The following is a 21,696-nucleotide window of genomic DNA, read 5'->3' as shown; positions in this document are numbered from 1 at the left end:
CAGACACAGACAGAGAGTTACTATTAAACCCCTTACCCATTCTTTATACAACTGCTTTAGACAAATACTTTAAGAGAACAGAAAACACAATTGGGTCTTCATTAATAAATGTATGTTCTGTAGCTGGCAACACCACTGAGAAAATTACTTCCACTGCCCACTCTCAGAAAAGAGCTCCCAATTAGAGCTTAAAGAGCAAGGATGTCAAAGGAAAAGAGAGCAGTGAAAGATACATTTTTCAGGACAACACTTTGGAAAACCAAAAGTTTTCCAAAAGCACACGTTGACCTCATTGAATGCCACAGCCTATTTGAATATTGTTGTTGACCATGTGGATCCCTTCATGGCCACAATTTACCAATCTTATAATGGCCATGATAATGTCACAAAGCAAACGTCACATCAAACTGGTTTCATGAACATGACAATGAGTTCAGTGTTCTTCAGTGGCCTTAACAGTCACTGGATCTGAATCCAACAGAACACATTTGGGATGTGGTAGAATGGGAGATTCACAGCATTAAAGTGCACCTGAAAAATCGATAGAATTGCATGATGCAATCATGCCAAGATGGACAGAAACTCTAGGTAAAGTTTCCAACATCTTGTGGAATCCATGCCATGGAGAATTAAGGCTGTTTTAAAAGCAATGGGATGTCATATCCAGTATTAGTATAGTGTTTTTAATAAAGTGCGTGGTAAGTATATATTATTCAGTGTCTTTTACATTCAGCAGCAGACACAGTAAAACACCTAAATCACAAGGTTAATAATTTCAAACTCAGTCCAGGTCCTGATATCTACCATCCAACTTCAGATCCAACATACATGGTTCTATTATTCAGATGCCTCTGAAGGCCCTCATTAACCTGATCAAGTGTGTTCTATAAGGGCTGGAGCTAAATTCTGCAGGGTGGTAGCTCTCCAATGGTTGCTGAGCTCTGAAGAACATGGTAAAAGGGTGAAACAAATTATACAGCGAAACAGTTGGACTACAGTCTGTAATTGTAGAACTACAAAGTGAACCTATATGATAAGTGGAGCTGATAAAATGGACAATGAGCGTAGATACAAGGAGGTGTACTTAATGAAGTAGCCAGTCTGTGTAAATACTATCGGTATACAGCGTTATACAGGTCAAACCAAAACCCGGTATACAGATTTGGTCTACGAATTTCATATCACTATAGTCTGTAGCTACTCAAGAACTTGGCTCAACTATGTTTCAGATGGTTTAATCTCTGCTATAGCCCTTTATCACTGTCTCTGATGCTATTGGTTAAAATTCAGTGGTGTCGAAGAGCCGACTCCAGAAAACCTGGAGTTGACCATCACCAATATGAGTGGCATATTCATCATTCAAAACTGCAAATTTAATTGAAACTGAACAATTGTATACAAATCAATCATGTGTTTGGAAATAGAGAGTGACTGGAGTGGGGCACTTAAGTGCCACTCAGATTTTATCCCTGTATACAGGTATGGTACAGTGGTGTTTTTGATTCCTGCCCAAACAGAGGACCAAACCATGTTCTCCAGTGTGTGGAACGAGCCTGTTATCCATTTCATTGTCTGGCATTTTCTAACAATAACTGGACCGACACAAGCCTCTGGTCTCACCAGAATGAAGCAGTGCCATTTCAGGGATTGAGACAGAAATGCAAATTTGTAATGTATGCCAAACTACTGACCCTTGGGCCTCTCTTTATCAATCTTTAAAACCCGAAATGTTGTGATATTATACTGCATCAATTTTTTCTCCCACCTCTAATATATATAACCTTGTAACAGTATAAAAGCAAGTGTGTGATTGATGTTTGTGTGCGTGAAAGAGGGAAAGAAAGGGACTCTTGAATTAATGTTTGCTTTGGCAGTCTGACTGGAGTGGTGTTAAATGAGGAAAGCTTCATTACCCATCTGAAATATTCATAAGACAGCTAACAGCATCAACACCCGGACATGAACAAATTACTGCTGGAGAAAGAGAGAGAGGGAGACCACCCACCCACGCAATGTTCTCCCTCCATCTCTCTCTCCACATGAATCATCATCCTCACCTTCAAGTCTTCTTTCCTTTTTAACACCTTCTGTTTCTCTCTGTTTCTCTTCTTCCTCTTTCTCTCCCATTCATGACGCATGACGCACAACAATCTCACTCAGTCTCCTGTTGCTGCCTCCTCTGTGGATTCCCTGTGATTATTTCCTGCTTGCACTTTTTCCATTGCAAGCATCTGCTCATCTAATTAGCAGCAGAGAGACTGACAGGACAAGAAAAAAGAAGGAGGTGTAGCAAAAAATAGTGAGAGAGAAAAGAAAGAAAGTGCAGCAGAATGAAAGACCCTCAGGGGAAGATGAGGTGGCAGCGAATGGACGAAAACACTCACAAGCTCTTCATACAATGTAAGAAAACACTACAAAATAGACTTCCAGGAACTGAATTAACTGTTCTTTGCAGTGCTGTTATCCTCATTATACTCTATAAAGTAGTTCAAAGAAATTCTGAAAACACAACATCGCTGTCTTAACTAAACCTCACATCTCTGAAATGACAACTTTAAAGGAAAATTTTCAGCTCTTTAATGTAAGTTTATTACCATCTCTATTAGCCAATCCATCATGAAATATTCAAAAAACGCTAGCAGTGATCAAAGTGCCACTAGCGCTTTAAAAATGGTGTACAAACTAGGGATGCATGATCTGAATTGGTAGATTTTTGCTCCAAACATGCAATCAGCAATTGGACAATTTACCATTTGGGCAATTTATGTTGCAATGCCATGATTTATTAGGTAACTTGAAGTAAGTATGCATAACTCATTGTGCTAGATAGCCAGTTGCATCTCACTTTCAATGTAGAACTTTATTTGATTCAGTATTTAAATAGGCAATTTATTTATCATTTAATAATTTAAAATGTTAGTTTTGTCCAATGAAGACCAAACAATGTTATTTATATTGTAATTCTGGCCAATAGAAAGTACTGGAAATGGGCTAGGGTGTTTGGTTTATTTAGGCCACACAGTCACACAATCACAATCTGTCATAAAAATACATTAGAAGAGCACTTCTAGTAAAAACATAAGAAAATGAACAAAATTGACTTTTCATATGGTTTTCATATGACAGCAATGATGACTTTATTTGCATAGTCCACTATGGTCCCCTATAGATTATCTACAGATATTCAAATTGTTAACAAACTATCTGTTAAAACTTGTTTTTTTTTCTAAACAGTGGTGGGGTTAGGGTTAGGATTTGGACCAGGGTTAGTAGATATTTAGTTGAATGTAACTTGAAAGTAAATTAAGTATCTACAAAGCATCTAACGTGGACTATGCAAATAAAGTGTTACCATGATGAGTAAATGTATATAATGCAATGCAAGATGACATTTTCTAGTGATGTATACGAAAGTCTGAATCATAAACCAAAAAGCTTACATACCCTACTGTTTATAAATTCAAAAATAAATAAATCTGAAATAAATGGCTAAAGTCTGCTACGGGGCAACGTCAGAGCAGCACTGGTGATCACGTCCACATCAGAGCAAACTAAATTTGGCAAGTAAAGAGAAAATGCTCATTAACATTGGCATTCCAGTGGAACAGTGACACCATATCACAACACAGATCAAAGAGAGAGAGGGGGGGGGCTGAGTGAGAGAGAGAATGAGAGAGAGAGAGAGAGAGAGAGAGAGAGAGAGTGACAGACAGAGATTCAGAAAGAGAAAGAGAGAAGAAAACAGAATAGGAATAGGAAAAGGATAAAGGGGGAATTGGGAAGAGAGACAGAGAGAGAGTGAGAGAAAAAAACAGAAAGAATGATTGCAGAGAGAGAGAGAATCAGAGAGACAGAGTGAAGTAGAAAAAGAAAACAGAAGGCAACAGAGAGGAAAAATATAGGGAAAACAGAGAGAGAGAGAGAGAGAGAGAGAGAGAGAGCAATAAAGAGAGAAAGAAAGAAAAAGAGAAAGACTGATAATACTGAAGCAGTTGAATGTTCAGGCTTTATGCTCTGATTACATCTCAATATGTGAATACTGTATCTCATACATAGAGACTATAGCACTGCCGCGCTGGTTTCTCAAATCCACTAACATGCTTTCCAAACGCATGATAGTGTGACCTGCAAAGTGCCGCACGGCTGATAGAAAGTCAGCTACACAAATGGCTCAAAACCTTCTTCACCAGAATTCTGAGGAAGATAAGCTGAATAGGGCTTTATGAGGGGTTTCCACTGGACTACATATTACTGCTGCTACAGGGCTGAGGACAATGATCCAAAGCGCACCTCCAAATCCACACAGAAACGAATCACTGACCACAATTTCATATAATGAGGGCCATTCCAGTTCCCTGACCTAACACTCACTGAAGTGAGGAGAGTTCACAAGAAAGGCCCAAAGACTCTCAAAAGACTCTGCATGGAAAAATATGGTCTCAGATACATTTTTATACGTGTTCTTTTCCTCATCCACCAATATAATAGGAGATCCAGTGCTATTATGGCAAGGGGAAGGTGCAAAGGGAAAGGGACGTACTAAATGCAGGCATGCCAATAGTTGCAACACATGTTTTAAAACAATTCATAATATGAATAGGAATAGACTATTTGTAAGTTGTATTTTGTTTATAATCATCAATGTTTTTACATAAGGACTTACATTATATGTAGCTTTAATTCACTGAAATAATTTTCATTGAAAGGTTTTTTCTCTATCTTCTCATTTTTTTCTCAAATTTTTAAGTATAAGATCGAGTTGCTAAACAACAAATTTAATGTCATTTTTTCTCATCTTTACAAACGGTGCTGACAATTCTGGAGGGCACTCTCAATAGTGTTGTGTACCCTAACCCTAATCTTAAAATCAATGTCCTTCCATACTATAAAGTATTTTGAGTGAAATACTGTATCAGGGTGGGCCTCTGAGCTCTGAGGGTGGTGGGAGAGCAAACACAATGTTACCAGTTAATAATAGTTTTCCCCATATACTGCTGCACTAATATGTTCCAGGCCAGGGGCATGACTAGACTGTACCAACATCAGGAGCTGAGCCTATGGCTCACATGGTCATGGACCCCCAGGATGAGGGGAAATATTTTCAGCAGTTTCCGTACAAGTGTCCTGGTTGAGATGAGTTGTAAAAATATTTCACACAAACATCTATAGTTGAATTCCAGAGGGCCTCTGACTTTTGAACCTCATTTTTTTAATATGCAAAGCACATGGTCATGCCTTTAAATTCACAAATTTACTTGAGCATGTTTAGCAGTCTGAAGTTTCTCCACAAGGGGGAGCAATTTTGGACCATTTCTGCTGATATTTTAACAAACTATAAACGGCAGTTAGCATTTTCAAATTTTGTAAAAAAAATTATTAATTAATTAATTAATTAATTAATTAATAGGAAAAACATGTAGATATAAGGTCTTGTCCCAAAAGTGACGATATAAGCAAAAGTCCACATAGAAAGTAGGGTGGAGTAATATGACTGATAATCTTGATTATTTAAGATCAAAATGTTGTGCTAATTGCTTTTAGATGTTATTCAGGCCTATTTAATATGACCAAACACATGAATTAACGAGGCAACAAGGTCCATTTTGATTCAGGGAAACTTTAACATCCATCAGTAACCAAAATCTTAAATAGGCTTGTTTTAAAACAAAGCCTAATCAGAATTGTATTTACTTAGAGAGAGTAAAAAAAGTACTCTCTCTCCACACATACACACACACAAACACACACACACACGTGTGGAAGACTGAAGTGCTGCAGTGGTTACTCACAGCAGTCAACTGATTTATTTACAAATCACCATTAGCAACACATAATGGAACTTAAACCGCACAGCAGCACCATATATCACCTGCATTACAGTGATGCACATACTACTGAGAGGCTGTGTGTGTGTGTGTGTGTTTGTCTACTTCAGGACAAGCTAACCCTAACAACGTATCATATATTCAGAGACTTTGACAACGCCCCCTTTAACTCATTAACATCAGAGTAGATGTGGTGTGTGCATGTTCAGTACAGTAAAATGTATCAGCATGTGGAATTAAAGCTTTCTCTTTTCTTGCTCCTGTGTTTTCTATCACTAAATAAATGATACTAGCTGCTTTTATTGGTGGATGCACTGTGATTGCTAAAAACGGTAATTTGTAAAAGCTTCAAAAGATTATGTTCTTTACAGGTCACAATTAATGAAATGGGGGGACAACAGACTTTGTTTTTTTTTTGTTTATTTGCCTTATGTTTTAGTTTTTTATTTCCTTTTTTTACAAAGCATTCACACAAAAAGCAATAATGATAGGAAAAATACTACTACTATTATTACTACTTCTACTACTAATAATAATGGCAACACTTTCTTTTTCAGTAATTTTGTGACAGTTCCTAACTCTGAAGCAGATGCAGGAGCAAACAGTGATGTATTTTAAAAAGTTTTTAAAAGATGCAGAAGTTCATTTATGCTCACACGTGTCTTGTTATTGTTTGCATCAAATGAAACAACAAGTTATCGAGTTACAACTTTTCTTTTTACAGGCAGTACTCTCACTGGGGGCTGTTACCACAGTAACTTGGATGACCACCATCGTATACAGGCCTAGGTTGAGAAATTCACCTTATTAAAGAAGAGTAGATTAGAAGGTGCAAAGAGATGATTTGATGTCTCAGCATTACAGAGTTAATTGGAGTATGGCTTCGAGATCAGCAGCTAGTTTAGCAAGTCTGGAGTAAACTGTACAGTCATTTGTTCTGCAGAGAAAGAAAACATTTTGTGTGTGTACCTCAAGTGGCCACTGCTGGACACACATAGCAAGAAGGGTCCTTTAATTATGTTGTTTCAGAGTGTGTATGTGTGTGAGTGTGTGCGAATGCCCACGTCAGCATTCTCTCTGTGGTTTTTTATTAGAGTGCTGACAGACAGATCAATACACCAGACTGTATAGACACACATACACACACACACACACACACACACACACACACAGCTCCACATCACTTACAAGGCCACTTGAGAAACAGTGAACCTGAGAGAGAGAGAGAGAGAGAAAGAGTGTGTGTATGTGTGTGTGTGTGAGGGAGATTTTAATCTTCAGTTATCAGCTCAAGTACAGTTTGAACAAACAACTCACTCAGCCAAGCTAAAGCTCTCCTGGGAAGTAGTAGTAAGAGTGTGTGTGTGTGTGTGTGTGTGTGTTTCTGTGTGTGTTTGAGGTCATACTCTTACCTTGACCTTTTCCTGCAGTTTTCCGAGACGGACAGTGCCCTCGATGATGCGGGTGAGCACACCCTGCTTGTCTTTCTCTAAACATGAGGCCTGAAGACGGAGAGAGGGGAGAGAGGGGATTACACAACTACACACACATAGAGAGAGAGAGAGAGAGAGAGAGAGAGAGAGAGAGACAGACAGCGAGAGAGAGAGACACAGAGAGAGAGACAGAGAGAGGAAGATGAAGAATAGAAAGAGAGTAAAAGAGTCAGATGGAGACAGAGAGAAAGAGAGAATGATAAGAAGAAGAAGAAGAAGAAGAAGAAGAAGAAGAAAAGAAGAAGAAGAAGTATATGTAGAATAAAAGAGTCATAAGGAGAAAGAAACAGAAAGACAAGAAAATGAAGAAAAGAAGAACAGTATGTAAAGAGAAAGTATAGAGAGTGGGAGAGAGAGAGAAAATAAAGAAGTGAGAGAGTAAGAGTAAAAAACAGAGAAAGAGAGGAGAAGAGGAAGAAGAAGAAGAAGAAGAAGAAGAAATATAGCATGAGTAAGAATAAAAGACAATAAAGAAAAAGATAGATAACAAGAGAACAAAGAAGAAGAAGAAGAAGAAAAAGAAGGAGAAGAAGAAAAAAGACAGACATTGAGAGCAAGAGACAGAAGTTGAGAGAAATTCAGAAATGAAAAGAGAAAGAAGAATAGAGAGCAAGCAAGAAAAAGAGAGAGATGCGAAAAAAAAGCAGGGAAAGCACAAGGGAGGAATAGGTCACATGGTTGAAGGGAAGCAGGAAGGGAGAGAGAAGAAAATAATCCAGTTTTTAATAAACACAGAAATAAAAAGACACACATCAAGGACAGGCTGTGCTGATGCTTCAGACCATTTGAGGAGTTATTCTTCAATCACACTTAATACAGAGTTACATAGCACCTTTGAATTGGGTGACAACAAGCAAGAACAACCGAGAGAAGACTTGCAGTGTTTTGTAGCCTACAGTATTCTGTATTCTGTGGTGAATTCAGAAATGAATTGGGATGAAACAGCGTGCTGGCTGTGAGTACTAAAGAGCAAGCAAAATGCCATAAATAAACCTTAATATATTCTCATTAGCTATTAGGTTTTTTGGGACATGCCTCCCAGGGTGAAAGGAATAAGGAGATACATCCTGGGGCATTACTAGAGAGAGAGTGGTATGCAAAAAGCAAGACAAATAATAAATAAAATACACACAAAACAGAGAAAATGTACTGTACATCTGATAAGAAAGGAAAAATAATAATAATAATAGTTAATCAATAACAGAAGGTCTAAATTCACTGCAATACCTGGCCAAAGTCAACAGTTTGGGCAACAGATAACAGTACCTGTTTGATAATGGGAAATTTTACCTACTTTTCTCCCCAGTTTTGTCATTGCCAGTTCTGTGCACTAGTTAGGTTTCCCTCATCACACAATGCTACCAAGCTGGGAGAGCGAAGGCTAGCACTAAGGCTGGGTATTAAAATTCAGTACTTGCCATTCAAATTACTACCTACAGACATATAACAACAAATATTAACATCTAAATAGTCAGTCTGAGCATCCATAAGCCAATTAGCATCACTGTTCCAAAATCTAGACTGATTGGCTGTTTAAATTTTAAATTATTCTGTAAGCATGTAATTATTATTGCGTGACATAATGCTTTTGTCGCTAGCGCTTCCTAATTAGTTTGTCCGGTCAGTAAATATACTATCACTTCACACTCATTTCTGGTTTGTAATTTAGCTAATGATATCAGAAAAAGTATCATTCAGGAATCGGTTTTGAAATCAAGGTAACAGTACTGGTATCTATATAAGGATTTTTTTTTCCTTTTCAATGCAATGTCATTGGACAGCTCAACACACCTGGAGGAGAACTCTTAATTGTCAGTTCTGTTACGTGAGCTAGCAGACTCCCGCATTCGTTAACACTGCGCTAAGTAATGGGGAAGAGGGAGGGCCATCCTACCCACCCAAAAAGAACAAAGCCAATAATGCTCTCTTGGACGCAAGTGGTTGGTTGCACCAGCTGTACATAAGTTCAAATATAGGATAGTTATAATGTAAGTGTTTACTAAGTTCCAGTTTCCAAATTACTAAATCAAAGCAAGCTGGTTTGTAGTAAATATTTGCTCCTCCCCCTAAACAGGTGTACATGTAGGAAAACCAACAGAAACCACAAAGAAAGCACATAAAAGACCAAAAACAGCTAACAGATTGACTAAGCTAAACCCCTAAGTGCTGTATGTGCTGTTGTTTTACTCACAGCTCTGGTTTTACAGCGCCCTGGTTTTAATTCCGAGCATGAAGCTAACACCCACAGCCTCAAGTTCACTGAGACTTGGCAGTTGCCCAAAAGTCAAAGCTGATGCTGCTGTTGTGTTAGCCAGGAACCATTGCTTAAAAAACAGCATACCCAGTAAATATTAACCCTTTAACATTCCAGGATTATTACATACTAAAGCTTATTATTCAGTAGCTACACAGACTTCAATCCAAACTAATGGAGCTATGCTTAGGTTATAGAAGTGTGTAATCAAAACAATGGCTTGTTAAGGGGTTAAAGAATAAACAGACAATAGCTACAAGTATTCAGTTTTATTCAGTTGAACATGTACACACTGTTCCTTGTTATACTGGATATTTTTCCATGGAAAATCAGAAAGTCAGTGCAAGCTGCCGTATGCATTAGTTAGTTGTTACTAAGGGTTTGTGATAACACTACATTTGTACTGCTAACTAAGGACTTAGTAAAGACTTTCAGCACAAACCTTAAGTACCACAGGGTAGTCCTGTAGCTGTGAGGACATCAATATCAATAACCTAAGTTTGAAATTAAAAATTGACTGTTGTGATTTACAAAATAGGCACAATGGCCCTTTAGTGCTCATAAAAAGATGAAAAGGGTGGCCGCTGCTCTTTTTTGTGCTTTTGCTATTTGTATATCATTGCCGTCTACAGAAAAACAAGTATCTTCAATGGCAACTATATGGTAACTATACAGGAGAAGGCAAAAACATTCTTAACTTTTACTATAAGTTAATGCAAAGAGATTCTAAACCAAGCAATTCTGGGGCATTTCTACTGGTCACTTCATCATGAAATTTTCACATTTTAGCTGCTGAGCTCAAATTATGCAGATAACTAAAAATCACAAAAAATGGAGATTTTTTTATTTTGGTCAGCGACAATATGCATTAATACATATATTAATATATATTATATATTAAAAATACTCTGAGGAGACCATTATAATGAAACACCTACTCCGATTTATCAAGGCTGACAGTAAATACTACATTTTTAAGCTTGTCTTATTTTGGACGCTAGCATGGCTGCCACTGTTTGCGCAAAAAAAGAGAATTTTTCTAACGTTTATTTTTTTTCAATGAAAACATTTTTTTTCAATGAAAAAAAAAATTGTGAATGCCTGTGAGGACACATTATTCTGATGAAGGAAATAAAAAAGCTGAAAACAAAGTTTTAAACAGCTATTTTATAATATATGTATATTTTACTTTCATCAGTGTAAAGCAGCAACTTTTGCTTAAATAATGATTCAACAGTTTTCTTTTCAAACGATTGTTTGAAAACACATATTGAAACTCTTCAGGCAGTGCAATCTCTGCATTACTAAAGCTCCTTCTTACATCATTACTGTGTTGCTTTGCGTGTGCTGTGGCTAAGTTGTCACTACATTTGATATACAGCAAGTTGCTAGGAGGTCATGCTCATCACAAGTTCATAATCATAAAGTTCCAAAACAACTATGACATCAAGAATGCAAGGATGCAATCAATGAAATTAAACAGGGATTTAACAACATTGATTTCCAAACGCATGCAGTATGGACCTCAAGTTCAGGTTATCCATCCAGCTGAGAAGTGCTTCAAAACATAAAATCAATATAATTACTTATTTTCTGACTTATAATGTTGAAAGAATATCTTATTTCTTCAGCACAATGACTTATTATGCAGAAATAATAACAGACTCTCTTGACAAGTAATAAGTAAGCCATTATTTAAACTTAATGCATCAACAATTTGAACCTGAAAACAGAAAGATAAAAACCTCCTAATTGGTGAAATTGGTGGGCTTACATACAGAAAGCATGTGAGCCAAATAGGAGATTATATTGGTCTAGTCATTTTATTTATGAAGCCGTATCTGTGTTCATTAGCATGGACATTCTTAGTAAATAACCCATTAAACTGGCCATCCCTACTGGTGTGAGACTTCAGTAGACTGATGGTAATCAGCACCCCTTTTAGTAAATCTCGCCCTTTGACTGCTCTCACATGAAAAAGAATTGGAGTAAAGGTCTCGCTTTCATTTCAGCAATATTTAATGCAATCATTCCAAAACCCTGGCAATGCGAACATATGTCTTTAATGTCAAGAACAGCACCGTGAACTTAAATAGAACTGATGAGGAATAATTAAGGTGGCATATGAATGCATCTGACTGAACTGGACAATGATGATGATGAGGCTGAGGCATGGGATACGAACCCAATGATTGAGTTAAATGATTACGATGATTAAGCAGTTGAGATATGAACATAGTAATAGTTCTGGACAATGAAGATGACAAAGCTTAACAGGACAATGAGGTTGACGAAGCTGGCATAGTGACTGAACTTGACAATGATGATGACAAAGGTGGGCTCTAAACAGGAGATTGTTGTAAATCTTTGTCTGCGCTAACGAAGAGAGTCAGGAGACCAGATGCAGTGAGGACGATCTTTATTCAATAGCACTTTGTGACATTTGCAATGGCCAGTCTGTGTGCGAACAGTGCTCTATCCTGCTCCATCTGTCTCTCTGTCTTCAGAAAACCTCCTCAGACATCATGCACACCCCAGCCTGCAACCCCCCAGTGTGTCAAGATCTTGTCTGTGAATCCCTGTCTAAAGATCTTCAGGACACACCATTATATACATTGCAGCATTAGTTAGCACACCTGTGTCTGTGATCTTTGGTGACAGGGGTCTGAAAATAACAGGAGCTGTGCCTTGAAAGGCTTGGAAACTGGTAATCTACTCTGGAACTAGGCAGTGTGGCACCATATGCATCTGTTGTAAACTTAAAAATATACAGATTACTACGGCATATAATACTGGAAACTCGGAAATACAGAATTAAAAACATAACAAAGGAAAATCAGAGTAAAACTAATTGAAAAATTCCACATGAAAAAGGTGGGATTTGAACACAGTGACTGAACTGGACAATGCAGGTGATGAAGGTGAAATATTACCACAGTGACTGAACTGGACAATGAGGATGATGAAGGTGGGATATGATATGGTGACTGAACTGAACAATAAGGATGATGAAGGTGGGATATGAATAAAGTGACTCAACTGGACAATGATGATGGTAAAGGTGGGATATGAACACAGTCACTGAACTGGACAATGTAATGATTAAGGTGGGATACGGACCTGGTGACTAAATTGGATAATGATGATAATGATGGTGGGATAGGAATACAGTGCTTGAAATGAACAATGACGACGATGAAGGCGGGATATGAACAAAGTGCTTAAAATGGACAATGATGATGATCAAGGTGGGATATGAATGCAGTGACTGAACTGGACAATGAGGATGATGAAGGTGGGATATGAATATGGTGACTGAACTGGACAATATGCATGATAAAGGTGTGATGTGAATAAGGTGACTCAACTGGACAATGATGATGATAAAGATGGGATATAAACACAGCCACTGAACTGGACAACAACAATGATTAAGGTGGGACACTGAATTGGATAATAATGATGACAAAGGTGGGATTTGAACATAGCGCTTAAACCGGACAATGATGATAATGAAGGTGTAATATGAACACAGAGATTATGAACACGTCCACTAAACTAGGCAATGATTACGGGGCGGGATATGAACATGGTGACTGAAGTGGACAATGGTGAATCTGAAATATGACTACTATGAGTATTTTCTTTCATTTCCATATTCAGTCTGCTTCTCTCGTCCTTCCTATAGTGCAGCAAGTTGTCATAACAGCGTGAAAATATGCAATCCTGAGTATAAAAATATGGCTCTAAATGGTCCTTAAGCCTGTTGTACACTGACATGGAACCAGTATAATGGGACAAGTATAACAGACGGTAAGGAACAAATGTCCTGCTTGAACATACAGGGCTACTTTTGGTGAAATGAGCTCCATGCACATCACCTGAGAAAAATCCCATGAAAAAGTGACAGTTTGCAGAACATCTAGTCTCAAAAAGTCCTTGACATGAGCTCTGCAGTGACGTCGCCAGTAAAAATCCATCATGGAATTCAGCACAGCCAGTCAAACAGATAAGAAAATGAGTGGTTTGTATCTGCAAGTTCTCTACCCTTGCTAAAATGTGAGGGATGTGAAGCTACTTGGGCACACAGATTGAGATTTAGACTAAATTCTGAGCATGTCATGGGTAACATCAGAACATCTACAACACTGAACAACTACATGTATCATAAAAGAACAGACTTCAATATCAATATCAATTGACAATTGTGCAAAATCATGATTGAGGTGCCACTCAGCCAGTCACAATCGTTTCTGAATGCTACTTATTCTGTGAGGCAGAGGAAAAACTCGAAAGAAAATCTTCAAAACATAACAAAAATCTGCAGTGAGAAAGGAGGTCAGTCTGAATTATTAGAGATTGTAAAAAGGTGTTGCTGAGGAACATCTGCCTGACACATGCTATCCTAATTATCTGGATGGTGTTGTTTTGGATTAATTTATGTAGAAGACTGCACTCACAGCTCAATGTCAAAACTATTAACAGGCAGAATTATACTGGCTTCAAGGTAAGCAAAACTTTATCTGGCTTAATGTTTTTGCTAAAAATTATTTTAGTATGATGTCCAATGATAAATGTTACAGAACACTACTGTAAAGATCTGAAAAAAAAATTAAAACTTCCAAGTAGGGGTGCCAGTCAAAACCTGTTAAACTCATAAAAGTTTGTTTTCTCAATGATGATAAAACATTTGTAAAATTAGTCATTCAATTTCTTACACATAGTGTCTTTTACTGCATGCAGGATGCCAGACAAAACTCAATAATTAACAGTAAAAGTATGTTTCCGCAATGATGGTAAAAATTTGTAAAATTACAGTCATTCAATTCAAAAAAGAAATACTGTATTTTACTGTAATTTAACAGTTCAACAAGTCATTCTGACATACAGTATTTTACAATAATAACAGTAATACCCATTAAAATAAACACAATGTCTATTAAATAAAGGTGATTGTTTTGTGCATTTACATTTTATTTCTATTCACAATAGCAGTGTATGTAGCTTTTCTTATGTTAGCTGCTGACAGTTAGCTTGATAAATCAGTCAGATTAAACAGGACTGTAGAGTGCTCACATCTGTGATTAAAAACCTGTGTGTAAAGATAATGATTAATGCACATGCTCACATGCCATTCTTTGTATTGTTTCAATAGAGTTTGCTAAAAAAACGATGAGACCTCTTCAATATCTTACTTTACTTTGAGTAGCTCTAGTGTCATACTGCCTACCCACACTTCAGAGTAAAACTTCATACACTCTTAAAAATAAGGGTTGGTATATCACATATGGTATATGGGATGGAATCTGGTATTTTTGGAGGAACCTTGTGTGTCCTATGGGAGGCACTGTCCTAAGGGGCTACCGTACCCCCTCCCAAAAAGTGGTCATACCATTTTGTGGCACAAGGTTTTTCCTGGTGGGATATAGCTTTGTCCAGGTGTGGCACCACATTCTCTGGTGTAAAGCGGATAATCTCTATTAAACTAAATTCTTAACATCAATCAAATTTCACGGATCGTGTAGCATTAAGGTGCCAATAAGATCCTCTTCAGAACTTCTTCAGAGCAATGTCATTGTAGAACCACTTCAGGCTATCTAAAGAACCCTTCAATGGATGCTTCTTTAAAGAACCATTTTTGGAAAATAAGATGTGTGAGTGTGAAAACCCTTTTAAAGTTTAGCTCCATTTAATATAAAGGTTCTATGTTAATTAAATGTTTCTCATTAAACAAGCCAAAAGCCATTTAGGAACCTTTTCAGGAATCTATTTTTAAAAGTGTAGTAGAACCATCCATAGTACATAGAAGAAACTGTGTACAATGTTACAAACATTGTGTGCAAACATAACACTTGGGTCAATTTGAAGCTATTAGTCGCATCAATCAGAAGCCTTAATTGACATGCAGACAAGCTAATGCAGTTATTGATTTTGCCATGATTGACATAAAGGCTAGCCCTAAGTAGACTTCTGAAATGCCGCTCAGAAATCTAATCTAATCTAATTATCAGTGCCTGGTTGGTCAACCTCAATTAGTAGAAATGTCTTGTCTTTCAGCTCTTTGTGCAAATCTTAATTTGACATGTTTTCTCATTTATGTTTATTCCTCAATCGCTAATCTTCTTGCATGCAACATCACACCATTCACTTTAGATGTAGGGCCACAAAAAATTACTGAGCATCAGAAGCTAATACTGCATCTCACTATAAGTGAAATGGCAACAACTAAGCAGACCTAAATATGGAAATATTTCAAACACTCACAGATTTGTGCAGAATAAGTTGTACGACTTCACATCTTGGACATCAAGCCACAATCTAACACATTTCGTCTTTTGCTAAATAATTTTAAATGCAAGATTAAGATCTTTGGTACCACTTTACAAAACTTCTACTCTTATTAAAGGTTTATGAACGGTTTAATATGAGTGTTAAACCAAAACCACCGTTCCCTGCTGAGATGGAAAGACACTGATACTCTGACTCACGCTTTCATAACATCTCATCTAGATTACTTTAACCCTTTTCATTGGCCTTCCAGCACAAATCTTCAATATGCTCAAAATTTCACTGCTTGTGTTCTACACACTTAAAATAGATGGTTCTTCAAGGGTTCTTTAGTAAAGAAAATTGTTGTATATAGAACAATGAACACTCAAAGAATCCTTTGCATGATTGAAGGGTTCAGATTGATGGAGAATGTGCTGTAGTTGGTTCTATACAAAACATTTTTGAAAAGGGTTCTGTATAGCATCAAAAAGGGTTCTGCTATTGTTACGATATCAGGCTCGTTACAATAGAGGAACCCTTTATGGTGCTATATAGAACCCATGCTTCCCCGGGTACAACTAATCCAGCTCATATTTGGATTTAAACACACAAATATAAAAACACAATGAAAAAAATTACTTTCATGGTTTCATGGTGAATCTTGAGAAACATCCATCTGATTGTTGTGAAAATGTAAAGATAATGTCACTATGGGAATATGAGAACATGACCAAAAGTATGTTCTAGTTGTCCCTGTTCAACTACATAAGTCTGTTACATTTTACCCTTTGCTAGGTTGTGCCTAGCTAAATCTGCCAAATGATCAGGTAAGCATCACTGACAACAATACAAGTTAAGCCCTTGTCACGCATCCCTCAATGCGTGACAAGGGTTTAATTGTTTTTTTCTGTTTATTGGCCATTCGTTTGTTTATTTCAACTCTGCCTTTCTGCCTGATCCCTTGGACTTTGTTATGACCTATTTTTCTGGTTTTTGATTGTTTTGGATTTGACCTCAGCCTGTTTTGTGACAACGACTTTGGAACTCCCCCAAACTAGTACAGCCTCTTCAGGATTTACAATCTGCATGCGTCTGACTCTTTCTGTCCCATTACACCCTCCATGTTTTCATTTTTAAACAATAACAAGACAGGTTTTACTCTCCTTGTAATATCTGAATACTATCGATCCAAAAATGTTTTTTAGAATAGGAAAAATTGGCTAAAATGTCCATTCCTACTTTAGACAACTCTCCATTGCTGTCAGGTTTACACAATTTTAGAATATTTCTTATGTTTACTTTGTAGCTTTGTATCAGAGTAGAGGGAACGTAGAATGAGCATCAAAAGTGATATTAAGCTTCAATTTCTCCATTTTTCTTTTCCTATCTTTCATACCTCCTATCTCTCTCACTCACTCAGTAAGAGGTGGCTCCCCACTGTTTATATAACGGTTGCCATTAGCAGAAGGTAGAGACAGTTCGGGGAACTGACAGAGACGTGTAATTTACTGAGGAGCCCCATGAGTTCTACTTCCAGGAAGTCAAAGTACTTGAGTACAGTCAGGGGGAGCCATACAGATCAGGCTGTTTTCACACATGAGGGGCATACTAAAGCCTAAAACTCATCGTTTCAGGAGAATAAAAATAAGCTGGTCTAGGTAGGTTCCACACTGCGTCACTACAAGTGTGATGTATACAGAGGCACGATCAGCAGCACCATCTGTGAAAACCCTGCATGAGCTTAAATAAGACAGCTTCACAATAAATCAGTAGATAAGCCCGAAGGAAGCAGACTCTGCCTAGAAACTGATGTAAAAAGATGACAGTCTGACAGATAAAGTATAATATAAATGGTATAAAATACTTTACTATTAAAACAATTTAAGGGACAAAGTAGTTCAGCAGTTGGGAGCAGCAACAACAGGAGATCGCATGTAAGGTTGTGAGGTTCCTGCCCATTTAACACTGCTGTTGAGTCCTAAGGCACGGCATTTGACACCAAGTTGCTCCATGGCTGTAAACGCCGCCAAGTCAATCTTAAAAAATTATTTAAAAAATGGAGACTCCTAATAACCATGCAAAATCTGTAAAAAAAACTGCTAAGGAAAGATACCATAACGGACACTATTAGATAAACAGTAAGCTTCATCTTTAAGAGAGCATAAAATCAAGATCCACTCTTGCTTCAGATCTGAAAAAAAAAGTGTTTCTGTCCATCCTTCCACTGTGAGAAGACAAGTCTACTGGTCTAAAATGATGTGTAGTTGTCAAGAAAATGCAACCAACCTCTAAGACTGAACTCTGGAGGCGTGGAAAAAAATGCAGATTTCTTTGAAACACTGAAATCAAGACTCCTGAAAAGAATGGAGGCTGTAATAAAGGCAAAAGGTGGACATACAAAATACTGAAAAAAAAAATTATATTTAGTTGTTGAGGCTTCTGTGTAACTTTCTGTTAAGTAAAATGAATAACTTGTACTTAATGGCTGTTTTGACTAAATATTAAGTTAATGAAAGGGAGATCTCTGACCCTTGCATATATTGGGTCCACTTCTACTTCTTCACATTTGTGATGGTCAGATGCAGCTATTTACACATCATGTCCTATCGATTCATCAAAAGCTCTGAGGCAAGGTTTGCTGTGTTTGTACTGCTGCACATGTTTACAACGTTGGAAAAGGGAATGGAACAATGCCAAAAGTAATAGGAAAAGGGAATAATGAGAACTGTGCTATGGCACACTCCCTGCATTCATTCACATGTGGTTTGCTGGTTTAGAAATGATAATCTTCAGCTAGGTTGCAAGCTTTTCGTAAAGACAAAACCATAAGGCATTCACTTCTAAACTATCCTTCATGCATGGAAAATCTCCTTTTTTTCTTCATTTTTTTTCATTTCTGTTTGTGTTGCAATGTACATTATAGATCCGATTTTCATATTTTTCTTTTTATAACAGTTAATGTGGTCAACAAATTTTCCAATGCTTGTTTTCATTTTCCTAATAGTTTTCACAATATAGACAGGTTGGTCACACAGACCCTTTTATTCAGAACCGATTGTGTTTGCGTGCTTGTGTGTGTGTGCACGTGTTTAATACCATGTGCATGAGCTGATCCCTCTCATATGTGGTTTTCTCTGCAAGTGTGACAACACTGGTGAGGTACTGATGAGCCACCAGCTCCTTCTCTAAAGAGTCTTCAACCTGCTGCTTCAAAAGATCTATACGCCTCTGAGCCTTTCTATGGAGAGAGAGAGAGAGACAGACAGAAAGTAAGAAAATGAGACAGAGAGAGAGAGAGAGAGAGAAAGAGAGAGGAACTGAACATTAATATATGAGTGGTTCCTAACCTGCACATTTTTGTTTGTCTGACACACCTCTTTTAACTGATTCAGCTGATTCCTGATCTATGTATACTTATTTATTGTCAAGTTATTTGCCACAAGATTTAATCAATATCAACTGCTTTTCAAATATGAGGCATTCTGGTTATTAATTTTATTGTAATATCTTTTTCAATGTTATACAGCTTTCTCAATTATTATGAAATCATCTAAAGCTTTGTTAATCATTCTAGATACATCTAAAATTCTTCCCTTAAATTAACCTGTAAAGCTGCACTTGTAAAGCAGTCATATGCAAAAGTTTGGGTGCCCCAGGTTAAATGATATTGTTGATTTTCTAAGTGAAAAGAAGTTCAGAGAACACTCCTGCACATTTTCCAATATGTTAAGCCCAGCAAATAAACAGAAACTGGGCACTAAATTTAGCAGAAAAATGCCAAAAGTTTATTCCATGAAGAGAGTGTGTTAACTTATTTTCACTTTGAAAATCAACAAAGCATGTAATTTGGTTTTTAAACTTTTGCATAGCACTGCATGTACATCATATTGCTGTTGTCGGAAGAAAACCTTGTATCTTCAAAATGGCAACTTTACAGGAGAAGGAAAAAACATACTTTACTTTTAATGCAAGTGAATAGAACCAGACATTTTCCCAAGTCATTTTGGGCTTTTTCTTCTGGTCCATTTTTCATGAAATTTACACACAATGTAAAGGGCCACAGGCACTTGCAAATTATGTCAAAAACTGAAAAACAAAGAAATTGAGATACGAGGTTTTCTTCCAACAGCAGCGATATATTTGTTTTACATCATTGAAAAACTGTTCTACAGTGACTCCAGGCTTTGGACTGGTGTTTGTGTAGGTGAGATGTGTACCTATTAGCTTGGCGTGCTAGCTGTAGCTCGTTCTCCAGGTGTTTGACATCTGTGCTGAGGTTAGTTTTCTCCACCAGGAGCGTCCTCTTCTCAGCCTGCAGGGCATTCACACGAGCCTGCAGCTCCTCTATCTCAGCACTCTTCATCCTCTCCTCTTCTTCCATCTGTCTACAAGACGCATGAACACACATTCATAAGCATTCATATGCACAAACAGATGATAAACATTTATGCACACAATACAAGAAAACTCATTTCAGATTTTGGCAGAAGTTTGACCAAAACTATGGGTGAAATTTTATTATGGTATAATTTAATGATTATTTGTTTATGTCACATATAGGGCCCAACCGATATGCAAATGTTGTGGGTGTTTCCAATTCTGATTTTAAGAAGTTAAAAATTCCAATAACCAATAATATCCAATAACCAATACTATATTTTTGTTTTAGATTTTAAATTTACACTCAAGTAGTTCTAGATAAATATGACTGATATGATTGTTTCAGTGGATATGATTATCAGTCGTGAAATGTGACATATGACTTTTTCACAATGCTCAATCTAATAAACAGAAGTAACTCATTGTTTTAAATGAATGGTTTAGCAAAAAATGAATTTCACACAATCTTCCACGTGTAGTCGATCAACCAAGACAACCAAGTTTGGTGTCCAAATTTTTCTTCTTTAGTTTAGCTCTAGAGCTATGAAGTTTATATTGTTAACAAACCCTAGAAGTCAGTAGGCACCCAAATCTTTTACGCAAATACACCCCCAAAACTTCTCTCGACCCACTCAAACTGCAGCTGATTCCTTATTGATTGACTATATCTGGGGTCAGTGGAAAATTAAAATTCGATTTTTACTGAACCATTTCTTGATATATAGTGTAGTGGGTAGCACCTCTGCCTTCTACACTGTACAAGAGTCCTTGGGCAAGACTCCTAACACTACCTTCGCCTGCCTGTGTAAAATGATCAAACCATAAGTCGCTCTGGATAAGAGCGTCTGCCAAATACCGTGACTGTAAACTGTAAAATTGATATAACATAAACAAATTTTTTAGCACAAATTCTTTGTGGTTTTAGTTTCTGTTAATTCCTTCACATTTTTCATCATCTTCACAGAAAAAGACATTTTGCGTTATGTTACTCTCATGCTAAAGGTGAAGCCTGAATACATTTTACATGCTTTTATTAATTTAACTGTAATGGCATTTTGTGATCAATTTTACCAGTTGAGCCTGTATTGCTGTATTGCTGAGGTTATCCTTATTAGGCTCCACAGTAGCACAACTGTCTAAGGTTTTGTCCCATTGCACAAAGATCCCAAGTTCAAATCCCAGCAACACCACTACCACTGTCCATTTTTCTTTCAGCATTACACAACTTTACTAGTCTTTTGTTGCCCCTGTCCCAACGTTTTGAAACATGTTGCTGGCATCAAATTGAAAATGGGCATATATTTTTCAAAAATCAATTAAATTTCTCAGTTTCAATATTTGATATGTTGTCTTTGTGTTATTTTGAATTAAATCTAGAGTTGAATGAATGAAACAATGATTGAAAAAGAACGGGCCAACAATTAGCATTCTACAAATAATCATGCTAATTGATCACTAGTAGTTTCCATGTGAT

At 37.1% G+C, this 21,696-nt stretch overlaps 1 protein-coding gene across 1 annotated transcript in view; it reads right to left on the bottom strand.

The window, feature by feature from the left end:
- cep89 (centrosomal protein 89) overlaps window positions 1-21,696 on the bottom strand; it is a 177,965-nt gene that overhangs the window by 95,221 nt on the left and 61,048 nt on the right. The window contains exons 16-18 of the mRNA XM_036584282.1: window positions 20,060-20,227; window positions 18,939-19,080; window positions 7,238-7,327 (exon numbers count right to left, since the gene is read on the bottom strand). Coding sequence (XP_036440175.1) covers window positions 7,238-7,327; window positions 18,939-19,080; window positions 20,060-20,227 — 400 coding nt within the window. The remainder of the gene's footprint in view (window positions 1-7,237; window positions 7,328-18,938; window positions 19,081-20,059; window positions 20,228-21,696) is intronic.

Source organism: Colossoma macropomum, unplaced genomic scaffold (genome assembly GCF_904425465.1).
Source record: "Colossoma macropomum unplaced genomic scaffold, Colossoma_macropomum, whole genome shotgun sequence".
NCBI lineage: Eukaryota > Metazoa > Chordata > Actinopteri > Characiformes > Serrasalmidae > Colossoma > Colossoma macropomum.
Note: the sequence above shows the minus strand (reverse complement) of the source record. Positions and strands in the feature narration are given on the sequence as shown.